The sequence below is a fragment of the Phalacrocorax aristotelis genome, chromosome 6 (genome assembly GCF_949628215.1).
Source record: "Phalacrocorax aristotelis chromosome 6, bGulAri2.1, whole genome shotgun sequence".
NCBI lineage: Eukaryota > Metazoa > Chordata > Aves > Suliformes > Phalacrocoracidae > Phalacrocorax > Phalacrocorax aristotelis.
In genome coordinates, this window is record NC_134281.1 from 7773537 (window position 1) to 7795591 (window position 22055).

At 40.1% G+C, this 22055-nt stretch overlaps 1 protein-coding gene across 7 annotated transcripts in view; it reads right to left on the reverse strand.

Annotated features, from left to right (window-relative positions):
* SLC25A26 (solute carrier family 25 member 26) overlaps positions 1-22055 on the reverse strand; it is a 95017-nt gene that overhangs the window by 65892 nt on the left and 7070 nt on the right. For all 7 annotated transcript variants that reach the window (XM_075095763.1, XM_075095761.1, XM_075095762.1 and 4 more), the window contains exons 4-5: positions 7607-7711; positions 6069-6116 (exon numbers count right to left, since the gene is read on the reverse strand). In XM_075095763.1, coding sequence (XP_074951864.1) covers positions 6069-6116; positions 7607-7711 — 153 coding nt within the window. The remainder of the gene's footprint in view (positions 1-6068; positions 6117-7606; positions 7712-22055) is intronic.

Sequence of the window (22055 nt, forward strand, 5' to 3'; positions counted from 1 at the left end):
ATATGAAATTCTTTTCATTTTAAGATATCCACTGATGTCTGACAGATACAGTAATTGTATGCTCCATTGGTAAACTGCAAATCGATGGCAGCAAGGATGGCTGCATTCTGATTCTAACCAGTATATATGGATACTGCACGTAGCCTGAGAAGAGAGAGCATTCAACCAAAAAACCTGAGATCACTGCACATGCTTGACCAAAAAAAAAAAAAAAAAAAAGACACCCCCATCCCCCCAGACTTCAACAAGGAATTTGCTTTAGGTCTCTCTCCAGCCTGGCCTGTTTATTTGCCATTCAGGCATGTCACGAAACCTATTTCCCACAACTGGTAAATTTAAAAAAGCAGGAGTACTTTGTGGTCTGTGGAAGTCATTTATAAGTGCTTTTTGAGACCTCCATTTTAATTTCCAAGTACTATTCCAGCACTTGTGGGGAGAAGGTAATGAGCATAACCTACAACAGCAAAGGACAGTTACTGCTTTCGTCCACTTATCAGTGTTGCAGGTCTCGAGCTAAGATGTGCCTGAGCCCTTAGCCCAGAGCATGGGCTTGTGTCCTGCTCTTACCCCACAAGAATTACCTTTAACCATTAGACACCTTTCAAAATTAAAACCCCCTGAATATAGATATCTAGAAGGATACAAGTGTACAAGTGACACAAAAGCTGATACAAGTCCAGTGACAGGCTTTCCAAGACTAAGTAGTGTTTGGGGTGGGGAAGCAGGGACTTATTTTTCAACTTTCCTCCCATTAATCATGTCACATAACTTCTGCACAGTTTTCCACATAGCAGGGACTAGCTAGTTAATAAATTTTACAGTTCCTATCCCTTTCATGAAACTGTTGTTGCTCTACGTGGAAACACCCAAGCCACAGATATGCTGGTTGCTCAGTAGAAGTAAAAAACCCAGTGTCATGGATCCTGCCTGGCAAATTCCTGGTTAAGCCTAACCTATCTAGAGTCGCAAAAGAAAATAAAGCCAGCTCAGTTTTCCAGAAGGTAACAAAAGACAGATACTGCACATATTTCATTAAGGAGGATGTTTATTTTTCCAAATATTGTATTAAGATAGTGTCCTGTTTGCCTATTTCTATCAACATCTGCTCTGTAATACATAGAGAATGATAGAAGATCAAAGTTTTAATTGTGCAAGTAAAAGAATGTATTAATAACATTCTTTCTGTCCTACAGCAACAGAGATAAACTTAAAAAAACCTCCAACAGCTAGGAGAACAGGATATTTATATAAAGATGTCCTAACAAAAGAAAAGCATGCAAAACTACCTCTAGTGGATAAACAAACCAGGCTCCCTGTTTGCAGACTGCTCCCTATTGAGCTCAGCCCTCAGGGATCCCCTCCCTCCCTCAGTCAACAGGGTCAACATCTCTCAGCTGGGTTTCACATTTTTATACAAACCCTTCTCAGCATCCTTTGTTCACTGACCCTTTAAATTTAGGAAAATGCAGCAGGTGTGCCTTTACAGCCCATCTTGCTGCTAGTTGCTTTAGATTCCCTCTCCCAGGTAGTCGTTTAAGAAAGGGTGGTTTTTTTGTTGGTCTTTTTTCTGCTAGTTCCTTCATCTGCGTAGGCTGCACTGCATATCCTCCATATCCCTTTTGATACACACATTATAACAGGACACTAGTTCTGCAGCATACATACAACAAACAGCACCTCCTCCTCAGGAGACATTATTACTTCTTGGCTTTCCAAGATTGGGAAGAGCCCAAATTTGTTGCCTGTTTGTCACACTGCTGCCACTCCTTAATGCAACAGCATAGTTTGAACTAGCTCCTTGGAACTTCTCCTCCCCAGAATCAATATAGCTTGGAGTGCTCTCTCCCTCCCAAGACAGCAGTAGCTGCCTTTATCTACTTAGGGCTCCAACTTGCACACACTGAAGGGAATAAGGATAAAAAAAACCCAAAACAACCCACAACTTTACTAATTTATAAAATAGGACTCTTAAAAGCGATGACTAGACTATCTCACTGAAAGTAAGATCAATAGCATGCTGTACAAGAGTAGGTTCAGATTTATCAGTAGTTTTCTTTCAAATTCAGAGCTCTGAGGTGAGTTCTGAAACAACATTGTCAAGTAAAGGATCATTACCATCTCTACCTGAATGGAGGCCACCACAAGCAGAGAGCCTGGATCGGCTCGGAAGAGTGTAAGAGGCAACACAGAGGACAAGCTTACTCAGGGCTACCTAAACAGCAAAGACTGACATTTGAAAGCAATTCACAATCTCTTTTCAAGATATCTGTGAATTATAAAAAGCCAGTCATCCTCCATCCCCTTTGTCTTTGAGGAAGGTTAATATTAATGTTAGGTCCTTTTGGATCTACTTCTGGGCTAGGGCCTGGTCCATCTGCAATATTTTTAAAAGTGACAAATTAGATTAAAACCACACAGAACACTAACTCAGGACTTGCTCAGTTCTTCCAAACTACGGTAACTCAGGACAGAAGGGGCACTACAGTTAACCGTGGCACTGCTTGTGCAAAGCTGCAACCTGCACACAGGCACACAGAGGGTGAAGTAACTCACTGTACAGCGAGCTATCGTACACAGGGAAACTGGACAAGGCACTTCCTTTTCTTTTGTGTGTCCTTCTCGTTCATAATAATGTCCTTTAAGACATCTGCTAGACTCCTGTAACATTAATGGAAATGGAAAAGCTCCAACAGGAACTCAGGGGTTTCTCTCTTTTTCCCATGAACTGAACATTATGGAATTTTAACAGATGTTCTACTTGGTCATAGTTAATAAAATGAATTATGCAGGAATTAAAAATCTGGCTCCATTTACTTATATAAGATCTCAGCAGCAGAACTACATTCCCATTAAGAAATTCTAGAGGATTTACAGTGGATTTATAGTCTGCTCCTGCCTTGTTATAAGATGGCTGGAGATTTTACAAATTAACTTGTCTCTGTTGTGGAAAACATGAATAAATTTACCTGTTCATTGACTGTTCTTAGTAGCATGATTCAGTTTCCACACCGATGCACGCTGGCACACTACAACCATAGGAAAGGACAATTCTCACTTGGATTTGCTTTGGAAATGACATCATGGGAATTCCACATCGCTTCACAGCCTCCGATTTCTGCCATTTACTCAAAGTCTCATTCAGCAACCTAATAACCATATTCCTACTTTGTGCTTTATCACAAAAGCTTTCCTCTTGGAGCACAGATGTCTCTTTCAGGCTACTACTGCCAACAGAATGATGCACCGTGCCTCACTTGCCTTTCGATTTTAGCATTAGTTGAGTGTAACTACATCAAAGGAAGATGTAAAGACCAAAATGTAACAGAGATGTGAGAGAAGAGGCACCAAAAAGGTGGTAGGTGAAAGGGTCATAGCCAAAACTTTCAAGCACTGAGGTTCACTCAAAGTTATTTCCAAAAGCATTACATATTTAGCCATCTTCTTTCTCTTCTAATAGTCGTATGTATAGAAAGTATTCTGATGACGAGATAAAGGGGATAAGTGAAAGAGTGAGAAACAAAAATGAAGGACAAAACAACTACCTTGCACCAGAACATAAGCAGCACAGCAGCTAATGCAAATTACATGGAGCAGCATAAGGCTATCTTGAAAAGATTACTATGCTATAGTAGAAAGACAAGGTTTTTAACATAGCACTCAATTCATAAATAATCAGACAAATTTTCACTTAAGTACAAGCAATTGGCAAGCAGATCTTTGTCCAGGTACTGAAATTTGCTTTATGTAATATGAAAAATTTCATCCTGATGCAACAATTAAAATTAACCTTTCTTAAATTCTGGTTCAAGAATTTTGCCAGTGCAAGAATATCATCACCTGAAAAGCATCAATATTTCCAGCCTCTTCCAATTATTTTTTTCTAAAATGAAAAATCATGCATTGAAGCCCCTCTATCAAAAAATCCCACTGCTGTAACTAAACAAAGGGTTTTGTGTAAGTAAAGAACCAAAGCATGTAAACAAACTCTAAGTGTAAAAGTCAGCTGGAATTAAATATCAGTCTACATGTGCTATGCAGCTACCTGGATGTGTCTGATGATGAATATATATTTTTATCTGAAAATAAAGAATTTCCCTAAAGGAAGAAGTGTATATAAAAGAAAATATCCAGATTAAATATTAGGCTTACAACAGTTCCATCTGAAGCTTCTGTATGCTGTTCTTACTCGAATGGACATTGCTTTACAATATTTAGTGTCAGAAAATGCAATGGTCTTAGCAGGGCGTTAAATTCAAAGATTTTTTTTTTTAAACATCACTTATGATATTTTTCATTTTGAAGAGAAAGCACATTTCATTTGGTAATAATTTATTTCTCATTCTATTGGACAGATTCTCCCAAACAGCAATACTTCAACTGAAATCAGTTCTGAAGGATATTTTATGAATATACATAACGGAGAGGACCCCCATTAAATTTCCAACAAAGTGCTGCCATTTTGAGTAAACAAAGTTATCTCAGTAGGGTCACACACTATGCCATGAATATGGTCTGCAAATTAATTACCACCCTGACATATGTCAAAACAAATTTTAAGGAGAATAGCACCCCGTAGTAACCATGTGTTTTATCTGTTAGTATGCAAAATCTGTATTCAATGGGATCTAAATTTATTCATTTATTCAGAATCCCTCAGAGAAATCAAAATTATGCCTTGGCCTTTTTTGCCTGTCTCCAAATGAAATCTGAGTGAATAACATGTGTTTAGTGAGCCAGAAAATAAGTACAGGACGAAGCTATGGTGGGGGTTACGTTCCAGAAAAGCAGGTGTCAGCTCAGCACAAATAACTAATTTTTTTAAACACTCAAAACTGGTAAAATAGACTGCAGTGCATTGCCATTTGTCAGCACTTTAAGGAACACTAAATTTGGTATTTCTTATTTTAGGTAATATACGTCTTTACTCTATATTGTAACAAGGGCTGGCTAACATAACTGTCCTAAAAACAGTTTTCAGCATGAAGAAAGACTTTAAAAGGCGAGTTGTTGAATGAAGGCTTAAAAAGCCTGTGCAACTGGCTTTATCATCAATTGCAACACAGCCAGCAGATCTGATCCTGTGTTTAAAAAACAAAAGCAGCAAAGATCCAAACCTAGTTTACTCAGTTAAGTTATATAAGGAGAGGACAAACCCGCACATAATCACATTGAACACAGTAAGTAAAGAAACCTTCCTGGACAATAGCTGTTTTGTTTTCATAGGAATCGAGCCTCATCTCTGTTTGAGGTACTCATGGTACAACTTCTGCTTTGTCAAAAGATTACCTCCTGGGATCCTATTCTGAAACAGTTTTAGACTGGGAGTTCATCAGTATGTTTTTCTACATGTTTCATAATCTGCCTTCAGTTCACACAGCATATCAAACACTTGCATGACACCAATCCTGTAATTCACAGTGCATTTATGAAGAGATTTTAGTTTAGGAACTATTTTCCGCCAAGAAGGCCAAAATATTTTTAGCTCCAACAGTGAAGTACTTCTGATTTAGAGTTAAGTAATGCCATATCACATCTACAGACTGGATGACTAAATGCATTTCTTTCACACATTTTAAAAAAAAAAAGCACAATCCTCCCTATATACAGATGACAGATAATCTCTTGGCATCTGCTGACAAACATATTTAAAGAAAGCCTAAATCTGTCTGTGCCAGACTTGGCCTGATGCCACCAGTTCACCATTGTTGGCATACATACTTCACATGATGCAATCAAAAGACTTGAGAAAGCCTTCAGTACTTTATTTCATGGTTTTCATTATGTTAACATATACATTTCCATCCTTCTACAATTTAGCAGCAACAGAACTGAGGGACAGAATGGTGGATGACCTTTTGCATGCATCACAGGTTTTCTTAGTGCACATTATCAGTATTCTATTTAAATTACAGACTAGTAACTTGCCTAGAATGAAATACACTAGGATTTAGAGCTTATGGTTAGAGCAATTGTTCTCAGTTGTACTACTGTCTCGTTAGAAAACAAAGTGAGGCAAAGGAACCAATTAAAAAAAAAAGCAAAAAGAAAGAGAAAGACAAATGTTTTACCTCTCTTAATACTGTGCTTTTATAACCCCGATAAAGTCCTTGAATACCCTGTAAACCAACAAAAGAAAGCATCAGCTATTGGGAATTAGTTTGCCAAAGACCACAATTTATTGGTGATTACGAGGCAACCATTACAGCCTTACTGAGTGTCAGACCTGAACTTCTTGCAAATTGATTATATTGATTATAACATTGTATACTGTATTCTATGATTTACCACGCCAGAGGGTTTTATGTTCATTTCAAAGATCATTTAACCACTGTTCAGAATAATCAGTTATAGAGAAGAAAATATACCTTACAATTAAATTGAAAAGGACAAGAAGGCACAGAAACACATTACTTCAAAATCTACTTGCCCAATATTTTGGTCTAGAAGTATCCAATATCCCATAAATATTTTGAAACTACTACTCTCTGTTTAAATAGCCCATGCAAAATGAACCCATAGGATAACAGCTTCTTATGTCTACCTTAGCCTTGATCCAGAGCTTGTATTGGGACAAATATTTTCTATTTTTAATCAGCTGATAACATTCAAAACAATAAAAATTTTATTTTAATATGTGCATATAAAAATTATGTTTAGTATCTTATAGGACAGTTTATTCCATTGTTTGGCGAGTCTTATGGTTCTCTGGCCAGCCACAAAAAAGGGAAAAAAGGGAAAAAATATACGTTTCAAGAGCACCAGCTTTCAGAGCAGAATGACCAAATCACAGAAAGAACTTCCAGGGAGCCTCTTGTGCAGGGTTATCACAATAGTTTTCATTTACAAGCAAATAAAAATCAAGTGGATCATTTAAAGGTCATATTTATGTCTTCCTCTTCCTGACTTTTACACGTGGAAACATGTATAGTATTTTTCCCCACAGTGTTTTCAGGAGTCACTTTCTGTTATGGAATACAACTTGAAAAACACCCCTTGTGAGACTCTGTAAAAACAGCAGTGAACAGGTTTTTACAGGAAGGAACAGTATAACTACTGAAAAGATGACAAAAGCCTTAGTTTTGAAAAGCTACCAGATGAGCACTCATTTTCAGAGCTCCTAGACAGCCTCTCCGAAATGCTGCCTTTATAACAACCCCTCCAAAGCTTGCTTCAAAAACTGGAAACCATTCAGCGAACTCTAAGTACAGAGACTCTATGTCCTGTTGACCCAGACAAGGACTATTTGTGTAAATACAAGCAGAGCTTTGGAAACCAGAAATCCTTGTTTGGGGTTTTTCTGGGGGGTTTTGGGGTTGGTTTTTGTGGGGTTTTGGGGTGGGGCTTTTTTTTTGTAGGTGCCCCACATATAAAGGAGGAAAAAAATAAGAGTTGTTTAGCGTGTGCATGTAAGTGCACGCATATAGGTGAGGTGGGGGTTTGGTTTCCTTAAACATAACATGCCAGTCATTTTTAGCACCAAAAGAATAGATGGGAAAGTGCTGGGTGAGCACAGAACTGAAATAAAGTTGTAGGAATTCTTCTGGACATGTATGGCACTGAGTGGGAAGAATGAAGCAACTTATTTGAAATTTTACTCTAAACTCACCTCATGATACAAGGTGTGGGAGAGAATCCGGAGGGTGCTCGAGGAAGGAGAGACCTGGGCCCTTTGCTTGACAACCTCAGATGGAACCCGAATGAGGCATGCAACCTGCAAAAGAACTGTATGTTCAGAGAACAGTTCCTTTTGCTGTCTTAATCTTCACATAGCTGACACACTTAGAGATTGTTCCAAGTACAGAAACCTGAGAAATGAGGAAATAATTTTTGTAATTATACGAGTTGAACTTAAAAGCTGTTTACGAGCAGTTTATGTCTTTGCTCTGAGAGCTATGTACTTTCTGAATGCAAAACTGTACTAACAGAAAACGAAAGTGCCCTTGAAATTTTTAACTTCCATACCAGAAGTAGGTTTGGGTGGGGAAAATCACTGACAAAATCAAAATTTGGAAGCCATCCTGTCTTTTGTCAGCCACAGGAATTTTTCACCCCATTTTTTACAGATACAGAACTGGAGATTCAGGACTTGAAGAACAACAAACTGCTTTCCAAGGCAGTTCCTTTGTGCCCTCTAGTGACTGACAGCAAGAGACACGCCAGTTAGCTTTAGATGCACACAATATATTCAAGGTTTACCTTGAAATATACACTGCATTTGATTCAAGGTGAAGCATTGGATTGATTCTTTCCTACACAATGAATTTACTAGGCAGGAAAGGCCCCCACTGCTGCATGTAATAATGTGGCTGCTGCCACAGAGCTCCAGCTTTTCTGAAAAATCCAGACCTGGCTTTAAAATGTTCACCTGCCACTACAACTTAAAGCAGGAGTTAAGGTTGTGTGTACAAAATTTTGCACAATGAGATCTCTAGAAAATGCCTGTTTATCAGTACTTAAAAGTTTAAGAAAAGTTTTTCTTCAGTTGGCCCCAGAAATACTTAAAGCAGCGCTGGGACTGGTGGCAGAACACCCGAGACAACACAGGCTCTCACCAGATTTTTAGCCTTCCTTGGTCCTGTCCTCTGCCAGGCTCAGGAACACATTGAGATGAACCCAGTCCCTAGACATAAAGGTGATCACCGAGCACTTCAAGTCAAGAGCAACCTAGGTGAAAGCTGTCCATCCGAAAACGCAAAACCAGCTGCTAACTCAGGAACCCACATGTGCCAAAGAAAGTTTGGGAATCCACTGCCAGATTGTATAGAGACAGTAACTTGAGTGGTCTTTTGTGGGTAACACAGTACAAGGTTTAAGTTCCATTTTCACAAAGGGACCAAGAAAAAGTCAGTTATCGTGTTACATTCCTACAAGTTTACCAGACAACAATACCCAAGTCATTACAAACAGATCTAACTCCATATGCTCTTCAATTCTCAGGGTCAAAAATAACAAGTGACCCCAATCTGTCAAGAAAATAAGAACTGTCAAGTTTTTTGATAGTTCAGCATAAATATTTATAGAACTTCATGCTTCATAACACTCCACGTCCGTATATTAGCTTTTTATTCCTTAAAAATATGGAGGCAGGAGGAAAGCTTTAAGAAGGCTCAGATGAAAACAATCTAGTCAATCAAGACTAGACAAAGAACGCAGCGTGGCTTCCTGACATCTGGGGTGCTGCAGCTTTGGCAGGAGAAGGGTGGCTACAAAGTAATGCCTCCATTTCCCCCGGACTACTTGGGGTGCACTTCATTTCAAATTAACTTTGATGTTTCTCCCATTTGAATTTGTGCTTACAAGGGAATCTGTGGCTGCACAAGAACAAAACCAGTGATTACATTGTGCTGTTACAAAAAGAAATAAAGGCTCCTATCACCCGGGCTGCACTGTCAGATTGGCTCCACAGGGCATTTCTGGTACTAAAAAAGCCACAAGCTGCAACTGCAACATCAGACTGAACGGTGACATTTTCACTGTGCACCTGAACTTACAAGGTGTTACCTTATTTGTTCCTACATGTGTACCTTACTATCAATAACAATCCAAGCAGACTTTTGATGTCAAACACAGATCTCTAAAAGAAAGTATGCAAGATTAAGTTCATGCGTGTCTTATTAGCCCACAAGGTTAGAAAAAGTAACAACCTGGGACAGGCAGGTGCAGAAAAATCTCAAGCCTATTATGCTCAGATCTACAGCATCTTTCAGGTAACGCTGCCAAAGTTAAAAGAAAACAACACACATCTCCACTTGCTTTCTTAGCTAAATCTGTTCAAGCAGCACCAGTATAACAACACTGCTCCAAGAGAGTTCGTACTTAAAATTTTCAGACATTGGAAAGCTATAAGCAAATTGCATAAGCAAGGGCGAGAGGTTTAACTGCATGGCTGCTCCGCAGTAGCTGTCCACATGTATGGTTTTATCTGCATCAACTACTAGATAAATAGACATGGAAGACAGAAAATACATGACCCCACACAGCAGGAGCCCATTCACCTCCCTAATCACCAAGATCCCAGAAAGAAATTGCTTTTTAATCTCTGGGCTGTTCACATAGATATAGTCCGCTGCTTGCCACAGCACAATACACAGCCTGCCAAACTCAGGCCCTTCCTGGTGCATCCTACCCATTTTGGAGCTGACCCTGTGACAAATTAGCTCACTGTCAAATATCTGCATAGCCAGCCGTGGAGAGGGCATGTCAGCGGGCCCTCAGCTACCTCAGCCGACATTAAGACATCAGACAACAGCACCCTGTTAACTGGGGCCATGCTCATTTTTCCAAGAAAGCTCTGGAGCCAGGAGTTATTCCCATCTTTTGATGGGAGCAGAAAGACAGAATCAAGACCCTACAGACCAAGGTCAAGAGAAAAATGGGTGCTGCCCTATAAGCTCCTTCCTTATTTACCAGGTCAGGCAATAAAATTCTCCAGTTTTCAGACTCTCCCCCCCATGTCAATACACATGTATACATACCATAAGGGCAGGAAGACAAAAAAAAAGGCTCAAGGATTTTTAGATTTAATCTCTAACAAAACCCAATTTTACAGATACAAGCAAAGCTATTATTAGCTTACAGAGCAGGTATGCAGAAATGACAATATTAGCATCTATTATCTTCCTAGCCTTTTAATACTATAACCACTTGTGAAGAGGAGGGTACTGAATTACAAAATCCTTGTCTTAAATCATTACCAGGTCAAAGGGTGACTCCAGCATTTAGACACAAACCTAAGTGCATTTTTAATTTAGTGACTTGCATTAGCCAGTTAGGGACAACAGCTAAAAATAAGACTATTTTGTTAACATTTCTCTATGTATTGCTAAGACACTATGTCTTCCAATTAAATGAAAGTAATTTTTTCCCTCTGTCAGTTCAGGGAAAAGAGTTTCACCTTTTATGCATCAATGCTGCCATCTCCCGGTTGGATTCATGTTGGAAACAGACTTTCCTGATTGGTCTGACCAGTGTCTCCACTGATCACGAAGAATGACCGGTGCAATTAGAGCCTCAAAAGTGCCTTAAAGTCAACACAAAGCCTCTTTATATATACCAATTTAAACAGTTTGTTTCAGTATATCTGAAACCTGTTCCTACATGTGTAGCTGACAGAAAATAAGATCTGCTGCAAAGAGCACCAGGAACCTGCACAAAGCCTTTTGCATGGGCTCACCTAAGTTTATTGGAAATACCATATCTTAAATGACTAACTTCTGCATAGAGGCCAATGCTACTTAAACCTGGAGCAGCTGTTCAAAATTAGGCAGTACTCATGTAATTCCTCAGCACAAGGCTACCAAGCATTTTTCTCTAGACAATAACACAGGACACAAAAAAAAAAAAGAACAAAGATGAGATAGCCTTGCTTACAAGGGGGTTTGGTGCAAACAGGTCATCCTTGATGATTCAATAGCCAGGGACCTGCAAAAGCTGGGACATACACAGCTCACTGGTCATCCAGGGAAACCAGCAGCAAGCACAGCCTACTGTGAAAACGGCTGACAAAAACTCCCAAGCAAAAGGAGACTTTTATTTTTATTATTTTGTGGTTACATTACAAAGAATCTGAGGTAGCTGGTTGGACTAGAAAGAACCCATTGCATTGCCACTGCAGATTCTGGAGTAAGCACCTATCTGCAAACTACCATGATACCACTTCTAGTTCACTAGCAGGTCCTTGCTCTTCTACCCAGTATGTTTTGTTCTTAGGTAAAACCAAACATAAGACACTGACAGCCTATTTGGAAAAGAGAATAACTCCTCCTGGTCTTCAGAGCTATATTATCTAAATATTAACATATCCCATTTAGGTTAACAGCCCTTTGCTTCCATCCTTTTTGCTCCGGGCTAACCATTTTCTACATGACTGGCTTTGTAGGATTCAGTAGAGAATCAAAGATGACTTATGCATTTGTTTTTAGGCACTTACACTACAGTTTGACCACTAACCTTGCAGGCATGATCTGTGCAGGAGATGTATCCAGAAACATTTGAAAGAGGACAGAGCAGGTGTTACTGTTGCTATTAAGGGCTTATATTGGGTATTTAAATTGGGTTGAGGCACAGCAGGTTTTTCTCAGAACTGGGGATGCAGCTGGTACAACACTACTCACAGCTTTGTACCTCTAAGGAGAGCAGCTTGAGAAAGCATTACCTTATGCAGCCTGGCATGCACCTTGCACAGCTGATGATCTGACTCACACTCTTAAAAGCTCCCACAACCATATGGTCTGAGCACTTATCTTTAATAAGAGACAGATATTATCTATGCTCTTAAGGCAGGCTACTGAAGGGCATGGACTAAGACCCCATTCTGTTAAGATGCTGGCACCTGATGTGCTCCTGGCTGACAAGTTGATCTATTCTCTGCACTAATCTGGGACTGTGAGAGGATCAAGACCAAATTTTTTCCACTTAGTAATTAGCCAGGCATTCTGCTACAAGGCAGGAGAAGAGTAGTCTGACAGAGAACTGTTCTGGAATACGTTAGTGGCTGGTGATTTAGGAACCTGTGCTCAGTGACTCCAAGCAAGTCTCTGGCTTGCACATCTAAGCCTGCTTTGAAAACTGGGTACAGAAACGTGGTGAGCTCCAGAAAATTCTTCTGTGTTACAGCCTTAAGGCCTTTAGGACACCGCCTTTCTAAAGGATTTTAATTTTAAATTTTTTGAGCAGGAGGTTAGTTTTAATGACTTTATCTGAGTAGGCTGGGAAGCTTTAATTGATGTTCACCATATAAATATAATTAAATACTTAATACAGAACTAGAGGAACATACCTGGGAAGAGTTACTCTTATATGTCATTTGCCTAAGTTTATTCCTAATCAAATAAGAATCTAATTTATTACACTATAAAACTTTGTAACCAGAGAGCACAGACTTTAAACTAAACCTCACAATACCTGTGCAAGATAACTACTAACTCATTCAGGAGAAAAAGCTGCTGCACAAAAATTACAACAAAGAGTCTATGATGTATCAAAGAACATATGTTTATGCTGCAGCCAATCTGGCAGCAAAATCCTAATCTCTCACCCCATTGCTGAAGGTCAGAAGGATTGCCTACTCCAATATAATGCAGAAAGAGGATGAAAAACGCAACAACCCTAAAACCCCATTCAAAGAGATGAAGCAATAAAGATGTTTTTGGTTGTGTGGGGTGTTTGATTTTGGGGTTTTTTTTTAACTGCACTCTGCATTAGCCCTGGCCATGCTCCTGCAGACAAAAGCTACTTTATAGTTCAGGTTTGTTTTGCTGTTGCTTTGTTTTTGTGTGTTGTTTTTTTTAATACTAAAAAAAATAATGCTGCTTCCCAGAATAGGTTACTAAATATGACATAATCTCAGCATCTCAATTTCTATGTCAGTGCTCCCTTCTAAGCAGGAAGTTATTATTTTCAATCTGAAATATGAAAAATATCTTTTTCCGTTCCTGAGGTAACTAAATGATTAAAATAATAGGCAACTCTAAAACTAAGAGATGCTAAATTGCACTGTTTTCCTTTGGACGCTGAAAAAGAAGGGGAAATGTCCCTCTTGGTTCAAGTCAGAGGCTCTCAGCAAACCTTGAATTCAGCACTGCAGCTTTCCATGCCTCTCCGAACTCTCTGAGTTTATGGTTAGTTCTTCAGATTTCACTGGGATTCCCCTCTCCAATAGAACGGGGGGAGGGAGGGAAGAGAACTTTTTTGATGCAATATTATGACATTAGCAAAGTACTTCATCCTCCAAAGAATTGTTTCTAATCTCTGGTTACAGCTCTTGGATTAGGAATGCTAGATAGCGGGGGAAGTGGGGAGCATGAGATATATCTGTAGACAAGATGATTAACTGCCTAACCCTTTCCACCACCAGGAAGATTAATAAAAAAATCAGAGAAACACAAAATACACATTTGTCATTTGGTTTCATATTTTCTTTGAACAGAGAAGCCTAAACTGCTGCAATCAGACCTGTAACAGTTCAAAGACCAATAAACCTTCATCTAAATAACTGCTGCCCTTTTGACCAAGACAGAACAAAAATGTAAGTTTCTATGGTCTGTAATTTGCTACAGATCACAACTCAGGTTGTGAATAAGTCCTTCCACAAGCGCTTGCCAGCAGGCTGTGCTACCTCAGTAAGTTTGCCATTCTTACCCTCAGTAAGTTTGCTGATGACACCAAGCTGGGTGGAAGTGTCGATCTGCTGGAGGGCAGGAAGGCCCTACAGAGGGACCTGGACAGGCTGGATCGATGGGCCGGAGCCAATGGTATGAGATTCAATAAGGCCAAGTGCCAGGTCCTGCACTTTGGTCACAACCACCCCATTCAATGCTACAGGCTTGGGGAGGAGCAGCTGGAGAGCTGCCTGGAGGAAAAGGACCTGGGGGTGTTGATCAACAGCCAGCTGAACATGAGCCAGCAGTGTGCCCAGGCAGCCAAGAAGGCCAACAGCATCCTGGCTTGTATCAGCAATACTGTGGCCAGCAGGAGCAGGGAGGTGATCGTGCCCCTGTACTCGGCACTGGTGAGGCCGCACCTTGAATATTGTGTTCAGTTTTGGGCCCCTCACTGCAAGAAGAGCATCAAGGTGCTGGAGCGTGTCCAGAGAAGGGCAATGAAGTTGGTGAAGGGTCTAGAGAACAAGCCTTATGAGAAGCAGCTGAGGGAGCTGGGGATGTTTAGTCTGGAGAAGAGGAGGCTGAGGGGAGACCTTATCACTCTCTACAACTGCCTGAAAGGAGGCTGTAGCAAGGCAGGGGTTGGTCTCTTCTCCCTAGTAACAAGCAATAGGACAAGAGTAAATGGCCTCAAGCTGCACCAGGGGAAGTTTAGGCTGGATATTAGGAAAAACTTCTTCACTGAAAGGGTTGTCAAACATTGGAACAGGCTGCCCAGGGAGGTGAATACCCTGGAGATATTAAAAAGATGGGTAGATGTGGCGCTTGACGATATGGTTTACTGGTAGACTTGGCAGTGATAGGTTAGCAGTTGGACTCAATGATCTTAAGGGTCTTTTCCAACCTTAACGGTTCTGATTCCACCTGCTAAAGCACAACTGAAGAGAAGAATTGAAGCATTAACACCAATTTTAACGAGGAAATTGTCTCCAGAGATGACAGGAATTGCCCATTATAGGTACTGTCCACTGTCAGTTTCTGCTTTAAGTGCCAGCTCCAGAGAAAAAGTGTTCATCTTCAAAACAAAACCACAGAATATGCTATCTTATTTTCCCCTCCCACACTCAAGCACAGCACAGATGGGGCCGTCCAACATAGTTAAATTCAGTCCTGTGCAAAGCTGCTGAGGTCATGAACAGGTGACTCCACTCCTAATTTAAACCCCACAGAGAGTACAAGTTTTGACTAACAGGCTCTGGATGGGAAAGTTTAGACAATGCCAAGCTTTGTCCCATCTTTTCCTCTGACTATCACAATAGGGCCTTCATTAGTTTAACTGCAGCTCTCATGTATGCTGGCAGGAAACATTTCTTCAAAGAGCAATCTCACCCAGCAAGAACCCTCAGATCTCAGCACTTCCCAGAGCTTAAAAACATATTATTTCAGAGACAAGGCCATTCACAGGGACCAAATGTCACAAGCATTTGGAAAAACGGAGCTTCTGCACAACAGTTTTCAACTTCCTCCAAGTTTCCACCTCAGATGACTCCACCTGGAGTCTGCAGAGCTGTTTTGCAGAGTGTTATTTCATCCTGTCATTGGCAAACCTAAGTCAGCTCCTTATTATTGCTTTCCAGAGCTCCCTTCTTCCTGCTCATCTGCACCACCATACAGTTCTCCCTTCACAATGGCTGTCTTGGCTGAGCCTTTCCACCCCAGCTGCCTGACATCCTCATCTGCCTCCTTGTCCATCACTTCAGCAGCCGTCTCAACATGGGCTTCTTCCCCTCACGTGGCTCTTCAATTGCCCAGCTACATGCCCTGCAACTCTTGCTGTGGGCTCCCTGCCTACCTCTCCATCAGCCATATCAGGTATACCTTGGAAAACTTTTTTGTCCTCAAACAGTGGAAATCTGTGCTGAGCTCTCTTCACAGCAAGGAGAAACTGTTATCCCCATTATACAGATATAAAAGAACATGGAAAGTCTGTGATGCTGACAAAGCCTACACTGAACACTTCCTTTACAGAAGTACTTCTCACTGAAGATGTTTTGAAAGTTTGTGCGCTTTGCATAATTAAATTGGTCTTTCAGAGTTTCATCAGCTCAGTACAGTTTTGTTTGCTTTTTAAAACTAAACCTAAAACTTACCATAAGTGGCATGCTGTTATACACATCTCTTGTACTCCAGCACAGGCTAAGTGTCCCACAGATTTTTAAGTTCCTCAGTACAGTTACAAGCAGTTGGTTTAAATTTGAGTGGCAGAAATCAGACAGCTGAATAGCTCTAAAAAAATCCCGGTTGATGCTTGAATCATAGATTACTACCACATTTAAACAAAGAAAGCCTTAAAGCTGATGAAGAGTAGACCCTTAATTTAACCTATAGAATTGTACGCACGATCCAAGCCACCCCAGCAACTCTTCTGCTACTGAGAATCTGGTAAACTTATTTTAAAAGGCTTAAGAAACTAATCACATCCACCAGCCAAACCGTTCTTTCAGCAAAATTAGCATGGTGCATCCCATCCAACATAAAACTGTTTCCAAGGAGCCAAGTGGGGTCAGGCTGTGTTACAGGAGGACAAATATTAATGAGATTCCAGGCAAGAGAACACAGGCAATATTTTTTGAAAACACATTAAGTCTCCTGTTGAAAGACGACTAGTATTTTACTATTTGCTCATTCTCTTGGGGCTACATTGGCCCAGAACACGGAAATTTCAACTACGTTGTATTTTATCAAGTCTTTTCCTTTAATTGATCCCTTACTCTTTCCTACAGCCTTTTCACTTAAAGAATTACAGGCTTGTCCACATATGGAGCTATTCAGAAATCGTTATTCCTGACAGGCCCTGTGTAGAACCCTACTTTGGAATAAAATCACCTTAAACTATCTCAGACATTTCCAAGCTGACTCTAGCAGAATATGTTGCAAGCCAGGAAATCCATCAGAAAACACTTTTAAATTATTTATTTCTCACTTATATTCTTTAACCCAAATTAGCTTTCCTCTATAGACACTTTGAGCTACAAATATTTCTAAATCAGCTGAGTATCAGTCCTAGGATTGAAAGAAGAGATGAAACCATCAAGCTTCTACTCTATACTGCAAAGTAGCATGTCCTCTAAACCCTGAATTAAGTAGATAACACAAAGCAATCTAGGAAGGTCAGCTGATGAAGAAATAGTAGAACATACAGTTAACATGGAGCATACAAGAGAAGATCAGCATGGCTGGCCGGCTAGGTGTTTGACAGTTCTTAATTCACTGTTTCAGCCTTTAATTGTATGATGAATTTGTTGGCAGCATTTGTAGATTCATGCCTCCATTCATCTTTATTTACAAGCAATTTCCAGCTGCAGCTCTAATTTGGGTTTCCATCCACTAACTATGCTCCTTCTCTACTAGCTCTTAATGGCAGCAGTCTCACCTTCACAACTGTCTTCGAATTACTGCTCAGCTACGCTCCTGCATAAGAATTTGGCAAAAATCCTGCAGCATCTGTATTGCAGACCTGACCTCACCTAGATTAATTTTTGAATATTTCAAAATAAACCCTGATTAATTCAAAAGACCACCTACATTGCTGCACTCCCCACCACTGCTCATCTTGCCAGGGTCAGCACATTCCCCATCTTGATACTTATATGCATCCAGATATGCAGAGCACAGGAGAGAGTCACACCCAAAATGACAGACACCGATCAATGAAAATAGCAAAAAATCTTAAGTACTGTGGAAGAGATCCCATCAAACTTTGACTGCTGTCAGACTTTGGATACTACTTTAAATACTATGGTCTACCAGCCCATACTACACTGGTTGAGAGGAGACAGGATGCAAAGCAAAAAATGCTGCTTTTTGTTTTTAACCAGTCTTGTCCATTTCTGTCAGTTCTCAGAAAAGGGATAGTTAAAAATTCAAAGCCATTAGCCCAAAGTCTAGACACAATAAGTGCTAAATCACCTCTTTGTTCCAGCAGGCAATTGTTGATTTAGAAGCAAGTCTCCCTAGAGCATCCAACTTGCGTGTTGAACTTAAAAGCCACATCTTCCAACATGCAAGTTCTGGAGTTTCAAATAGCTAAAATCTTAACTCCGTGTCTGATGTGAGCGGCTGTTTCATCTTTGTTAGATTGGACTCCTGCAAACTGATCTTCTAGGGCTTACTATGCTGCAACGCCTTGACCAATTATCCAGCTGGAGATTCTTTCATGACATTACTCTGTGGACTTGTCTGACTCATGCTTCTGCCTTTTCCCCAGAATGGGCATTAACAGCAACTTTTTTTCTCTGACCTAGCCAGTTACTCTCACAGAATTCATACCAATACACTTTTGGAGACTCGTGTTCTTCTATTAAACTGAAACTAGTTAACTGTTTCAAACAGATACTGCCAGGGCAGAGGGAAGAAGGGGCTGATTCATGGTCAGAGACACACACACCATGATGTTGTCTATCATTTCTAAAATGCCTTTTTTTCCCCCCTAGGAAAAAAAAACCCAAGCCTAAAGTAATATAAAACATGCACTTTCCTTCCTTGTTTCAATTAAAAGCACACTCAAAACGTCATTCTACAGAATCGTGATTTGTAAACTCTGAACTTGCTTGCATTTGGGCTTGCTTCTTCTAAGAAACAAGTTAGGACTAGTAGAGAAAGCTGTCTGAATTCCCCAGAAAGATAATTCCTGCATTATGAAGCTTTTCTGTTTGACACATCCCAACAGCAGATAAAAAAGTTCCCAAGTTATTACTAGTGAGAGTCAGATGTTAATCACAGATGAACCACACACTTTGCTCTTATCACAGAAGTATCTTAAGTGGCAACACACTGGAATACACAAGCGAGCTTGGAATTTCACCTTGAAATACTTGTCCTCGCCTTGCCCTGTGGAGACACATGAGGTGACAATGTCACACCACCCACTACTTATTTAAGCCAAGACGAGGCAGTGAAATGAACATCCGACTGTACTTCCATGTTTTAGCTGTTGCCCTCTTGAGCATGTTTCCCCTGCTACCTGTCATACTTCATATAAGCTAAACCAAGTCAGCCATTCTCATCCCCTCTTCCCAGTGAAGTGACAAGCTTTTCAAAGGGTCAATTCAAATTGATTCAACATCCCTCCTTTCTCAAATTCTGGAAAAAAGTTAAGGGAGAGGCAATGCCAAAATACTTCTTGCTTAGGACAGCCAAGCCTATCATCTTCAAAGGGAGCAGTTTCTTCCTAACCATTCAGAGCTGTCTCAGAAGAACACAGCTGAGGTTTCCATCTTTTCTTACGAGGTTCATGCTCCACCAAAGCCTAGTAGGTAGCCTCAGTTTTAGCATTCTTACAGCCAGGCCAGAAACATCTTTCTAGACCCATGAGCTTGTCCAGCATTTATACAACTCAAGGGACCACAGTGCAGACACACTGAAGCAGGATTAAAACATGCCAGATGAGGAACCTAAAGTATCATGGCTACATCAGCTTAAAAATTTAGCAGGACAAATGAATGCAGGCACAGCGTCACTAATATAACTAGGCAGCTTTCAGGATCCGAGTCACACTCTGGTGCCACGGCATACTCTGTGGACACACCACTTCATTGCGAGTAACCTGGGATCTTGCAGCCTTGGGGATGCATTGCGCAGTGTCAACACATCTCCAGTGCTGTAATCCTACAGTACTCTGCAAACTTACACAAGGACAAAAGCAGCTCAATAACTTTAGCTGGTAATCTACCTTCCAGAGCATAGCCATTACCGCTAGCTGCAAAAAGAACAGGACATCTACCTCCCATCCTGGCCCTCAGTCCTCCCCCACACTTTCTCTCACAAGCAAGCTGAAAGTCAGGTAGCTTGCCTTCCTACAGGGCAGGGGGTGGGAGGGGGACCAAAACAAAAATGGCCAATCAAAAATAAAATAAAAAGTTAGAAAGATAAGAGTGAACCTTATATTTTCAAGCAACAGCCCAAAACTTTCACTAAATATCTTGCAAAGCTCAGATCGTAACCATAACAATATCTAAATATTAGATGGAAAAGGCTGTTGTCAGCTAGCTTCTCTAGAATGTGATCCAAACGACTTTATTCTCACCTCCACAGAAAAGCCAGCAGGATGTAAAATTAACTGTACTGAAGCCAACCACTTTGGCACTCATGAAGGAAACCTCATCGGTCAAACTGGGACAATCTTAAACTTGTCCCATAAACCATGTTTGTTGGAGGCTGGTGGGGGAGGCCCAGAAGGGGGCTCCTCTTTATCAAAGTTTCTTGTAATTAATAGTATACACTGTCATATTAAACTGACATAAATTCTGTACAAATCAATCTGGAGTTATACAGTTAAATCTGGATCTGCAAGATGCACCTGGTTACTATTTAAAATGAGGACTAGAAGGTTAAAAATCCTGCTCCTTCTCAGAGTTACTTATACTGCCTTAGAATATTAAAAGTAAAATTTTAGAACACATCTGGTTTTCCTTTCCACTCCCAATGATATCATGTTTTCCAAGCACATTTGGCAGCTCACTGTAAAGATACAGGCAGACTAAACATACAGGGCAATGCAGAGTCAAGATGAAAAATTCCAAAGCCCTGGATGCAGTAAGTGTGTTTCCTATCTCCAAATTTCAGTTACACAAGTGGTATAATAAGGGTTTTCACGCCCTTGGTAACTCACATATTCTTCAACCTTCTTCCTCAATGAGATGATATACCATATAACTGCTCTCTAGAATTTTGGCTGAGTCTTTGAAAGTAATTTTTCATGTATTATGGGATATTCAGAGTTCCTATACAGCAAGATTCAGTTACAGGGAAAAAAATTATGTTTAACAGGGTCAAATGTTATATGTACTTTTCCTTTTCTCACTCTGGGAGATAACACAACCCACCACACACCAACCCAAACCACCAAAAAAAAAAAAAAGAACCCCCCCCAAAAAAAATCCACTCTACAGCCACTGTCTTTTTACTGCTTGCTTTCATGCCTCCTAGCCTGAAACTGGGAAATTGGACCAAAAGAGTTTCAGGGGATTGTGTTTCCCATGAATTTACACAGGCTGTAAACAATAGGGAAGAGTGGCTGTTATAAGAACTAAGGGCTCTCATTTGACCAATTTCTCCCATATATTATAACATACCTTGATGTAATCTTTGCATTTTTTCCTCTTTACCTATTTTATTATTTTTACTGGGTCACATTTGAAACACAGATTCGTCAGCATTAACATACCTTTAAGCTTAGCATATACTCACATTCTATTAATGCACAAGAAGGTAGCCAGCTCATTTGTGCTCACCAGTGAAAGAGTGGCAAACCTAGAAATCCAACATCAGTTTCTTGCTCTAAATCTTAATCTCTCTGTTTTGTAAAAAAACAGTTCAGAAACGCGAAGAGATGCCTTGGGAATCCTAACATGACAGGTTTTGGCTTATTATTTCACATTTAAAAGCAATTTATATTATAGTAATTATTAAAGTGTACAAATGAGGAAAAGTACGTATTAAGAAAATACTGACAAAATAATAGTCCCAGTGGTTATGCCCTGATTAAAACTTAACAACCAATCAATAAAACTATAATTATAACTTTCACCCTGATGCATTTTGGAATAGTTTATATATTTCTATTGATTGGCTAAGACTTTATATAAAACAAATGTGAGAAGGTCTTGCTTTGTGCTATTTTTATTACAGGTTTATTGTAGCAAATCTCTAAATCCCTATCTCAATTATTTTACAGCTTAGTTCTCCCATCACACCAAGAGGAGAAGAAAAGCTAGCAAAAAGCAAAATCTTATTAGCTGAAAAATGGCTGTTACAACATCGCAGTTTCCACACCATAAAATCAGATTGCCATGTCAATGGCTATCACTATATATTTCTCTGGCCTTAGAGTAGTAAGAGCCAAGCACGAGACAGCCCTGAGCAACTCATTTAACTATGCTGCGTCTCCATTTG